At 36.6% G+C, this 3,719-nt stretch overlaps 1 protein-coding gene across 1 annotated transcript; it reads right to left on the bottom strand.

Annotated features, from left to right (window-relative positions):
* LOC18779447 (tyrosine-sulfated glycopeptide receptor 1) lies at window positions 807–3,182 on the bottom strand. Its single transcript, XM_007212687.2, has one exon. The coding sequence runs from the start codon at window positions 3,111–3,113 to the stop codon at window positions 888–890; it is 2,226 nt and encodes a 741-aa protein (XP_007212749.2). The 5' UTR covers window positions 3,114–3,182; the 3' UTR covers window positions 807–887.

Here is a 3,719-nt window from a genome sequence, read left to right as displayed (position 1 = left end):
CTTTCTTTTGTTTTATAGGGATTGGGAGCTGATATATTCATGAATTGCATCTTTCTTTTTGTTTTTTGTTATTTTGTTTTACATATACAAGCGTTATTAGGAATGAGGTTTTCTCACATACACATACTGTCAAGGTGACATGAGAGTCTAACTTGAAAATAAAATCATATGAATTCCTAAGTGCATTGACAACTAAAATTAATTGATTGGTTTGTGTAGCAATAGTCTAACTTGTGGATTGGATTTGCTTGCAAGTTTGACTATGAATATATGCTTATCAGAATAGCTATAGCTTGCAAGTTGGAACCCTTTCAGTATGTATCTTTTGCTTTGTTGGGAAATCTGATTATATTTATATTTTCCTTTTAGATACATAGACAGCAGGGGAGTGGCTGGACCAAGATTCCATAGAGTAATGGTTTATGATTTTCCTCATATGTTTTAATTCATGCTTTTGTATTGTTAATGCCTATATGTTTTTTTAACAGGGACTTGGGTTTTTACAATTTATCTGTTTTATGGCTGGTGGACCTCATATTCAACATTTTTTGACACTTGAATTTCTGTGACTGTCCACCCTTGCCATTTCATTTCAAAATTTCATGTTTTGTTATTAAAATATTCTCGGAGTAAAATTGTCTTTTACTTAAATAAATTAATAATTAAATATTTATTTAGAATTGGGTTATTACAATTAAGTACAAATTCCCCCATAACTTTATGAACATAACAACATACATCCTTTAAATTTGAGTCCAGTTACTTTCAAAAGAAGAAGAAAAAAAAAACAAAAAGCAAACTGAAAATGTAAAATAAAAAGTACAACATATTAATAATATATATCTAGCCACCAAGGCTTCTTTTCATCATGTTGATGTGGACTGTTATCAACTTATCATTACATAGAGCCTATCTTGTAGATTGTCTATGAATTGAAAATAGACATATCTCCATGTTTTATTAATAACTAAAGAACCACAAACTCCCCAAAATCCTACTATGAACCCCAAAGCAACGAAAATATAAAACCATGGAAGTTGATGAAGACCATTGTCCACGTCTTTATTGCTCTTATTATATGCATCAATGCCCTTACTTGGTCTGCACTTATTTGGAAGTGGGGCACCACAAAGTTTTGGATTCCCCTCAAAGGCAGAAGCGTTGAAGCTTTGGAGCTGGGTCCCTATTGGTATTGGTCCTTCAAGATTATTGTATGAGACATTAAATTCTCTCAAAAAATTAAGGCTCATCAATGATGATGGGATTATTCCAGACAAGTGATTCATGCTGAGGTACAAAACCTCTAAATTTTTTAGGTTAGATATTTGGTCTGGAATGACGCCTAAAAAGTTGTTGGAGTCAAGAACTAACTTGCGGAGAAGCCGCAATTGGCCAATATCAGCAGGTATATAACCACTAATGTTATTGTTAGATACATCTATCATTGCTGGGAAAGAAGACAATTTTTGTGGTAGGAAAAGGTTATTTGCACCATTTATGGTGCTGAAGACAGGCAATTCAAATTCATATTGGTCTTCTGCTTGAGATGCAATATTACGTTCATAAATCAACCTTGGTAGTCTACAAAGTTGCTTTGGAAATTCACCTGAAATTTGGTTGTTTGACAAGCCTATATAAAACAGTCTAGGAAGAGTCCCCAACCAACTTGGAATTGGCCCTGTGATTTGATTACTACCCAGGAGCAATATCTCTAAATTCTTGAGCTTTGATAACCATACAGGTATTTGACCAATGAGGCCACAATGACCTAAACTGAAGAGCCGAAGATTTTGGAATCCATCAAAATCAACCATGTCATCATCAAATGGCATTCCCCCACCTTCAAAGGCACCAGTAAGCTTGAGTGCATGAAGACTTTTGCAACTCATCAATATCTTCATTGCCCCTGTGAGGTTGGTGAATCTGTTGTAACCAAGCGAGAGGAAGGATAAGGATTTCAATGAAAGAATCTCAACTTCTATTTGTCCCTCTAGATGATTTCTACCCAATGCAATGGCTTTTAGGGACTTACATGAGTAAAGGCTTACTGGAACCGTACCAGTGAAGTTATTGTTCCTTAGATCCAGTTTAGTAAGTTGACTAAGTCTGGAGAAATCAAGAATGGAGATATCTCCTTTTAAGTTGTTGGATCCCAAACGCAGTTCCACAAGGTTTGTGCAATTCATCAAAGATGGGGGCAAAGCACCTTCTAAATTGTTGAAATCAAGGGTCACCAATTTCAACTTGGAGAGCTTCCCCAAATTGGGAGGAAGCTCGCCTCCAAAATGATTAAAGTAGAGGTCGAGGATTGCAAGGTTGGTGAGGTTGGCAATTCTATCACTAATGGCTCCATGTAGTGAATTGAGAGGTAATGAAATTTCTTCAAGTTTGGTAGCATTATAGATATCTTCTGGAAGTAATCCAGAGAGGTTGTTGTGACTGGCACGAAAAACTTGCAATTTGGAACACCTCCCTAGCCCAGGAGCAAGATAGCCACTGAATACATTGGAAGAAAAATCCAATAGCCTAAGGGAGGGAGAAGAATGGAGACAAATAGAGGACGGAACATACCCGGTGAAGGTATTGTTGCTGACATTGAAACTTGTCAAGTTGCGAGCTTGTTGGAAGAATGAAGATGGAATTGCACCAAAAAAGCGATTGCTGGACAAATCAACTGTCCGGATATTGCTAGATGGTAGAGAAAGTGGTAGCTCTCCAGAAAGACGGTTATAGCTCAAATCAAGGATCTCAAGTCTATTCAAAGACAAGAAGAACTGAGTTTCAAGTGAACCATATAGTGAATTGTGGGAAAGGTTCAAGTGGGTGAGATGTGTGAGATTTCCAAGTGAAGAGGGAGAGATACCTCCTTTGAGCCCTTTGGAAGGCAAGAGCAAATGGGTGACCCAACCAGGTTGATCACAAGTGATGCCCTTCCAACGACAGCAATCAATGGATGTCCAATTTAAAGAAGGAGAAGATAGAGTGGAGGCAAAGGACAGGAGGGAGCTACGTTCAGTTTGTTTGCAGGCATGAATATTTGTAGGTATAATACAAGAGAATAAGAGGAAGAGAAGGAAGCCATGAGCCATTAGGTTATAAGCTTGCACTAGCATGTTGCTTTGTGTATGTGCCGTTGCTCACATGTACTTATATATATAAGAACAACCATGCTTGAAAACGAAGCAAACCACCACCACACAATGCAAATTGAGAAGTCGGAAAACAACAACCCACTGAATGCAAATTATTGATATTGAAACCTTTGGGCCACCAGGAGAGGACTTGACCGTGATATAGGTGATAAACAGAATCCTTGTTGAATTCAAAGTTGATTCTTGTTTGATGATTCTTCTAAGAAAATTCAAAATTGGAGGATAGTCATTCTTTCAAAATTGGAAAATTCAAAGTCAACTACTATAATAAATTATTGATAGCAATAATGTTCAACGACCTTGTTCTGTTTATTTTGTCAATTTCTCCCACTTTCTATTTTGTTTGTTTTTTTCTTTTGTTGCCCACTGCTCACTTTTGATCCCTCTGTTCCATCTTCTCGTGCGTTTGTCCCTCTCTTGGGCTGCGTTCTTGCACCACTGCTCAGCTTGGTCTAAGTTATATAACATTTATTCTGCATTTGGTGTATGTTTGAACTAGGACTAAATTTTTATTTTATTTTTTTATATATATATGTATATACATGTATATATGTATATTATAATAAT

This window comes from Prunus persica, chromosome G4, assembly GCF_000346465.2.
Source record: "Prunus persica cultivar Lovell chromosome G4, Prunus_persica_NCBIv2, whole genome shotgun sequence".
Classification (NCBI taxonomy): domain Eukaryota; kingdom Viridiplantae; phylum Streptophyta; class Magnoliopsida; order Rosales; family Rosaceae; genus Prunus; species Prunus persica.
Note: the sequence above shows the minus strand (reverse complement) of the source record. Positions and strands in the feature narration are given on the sequence as shown.

What these genes read in the sequence shown, in the direction of transcription:
- LOC18779447 (XM_007212687.2), bottom strand. Translation starts at nt 3,113, where the DNA reads ATGCTAGTGCAAGCTTATAACCTAATGGCTCATGGCTTCCTTCTCTTC.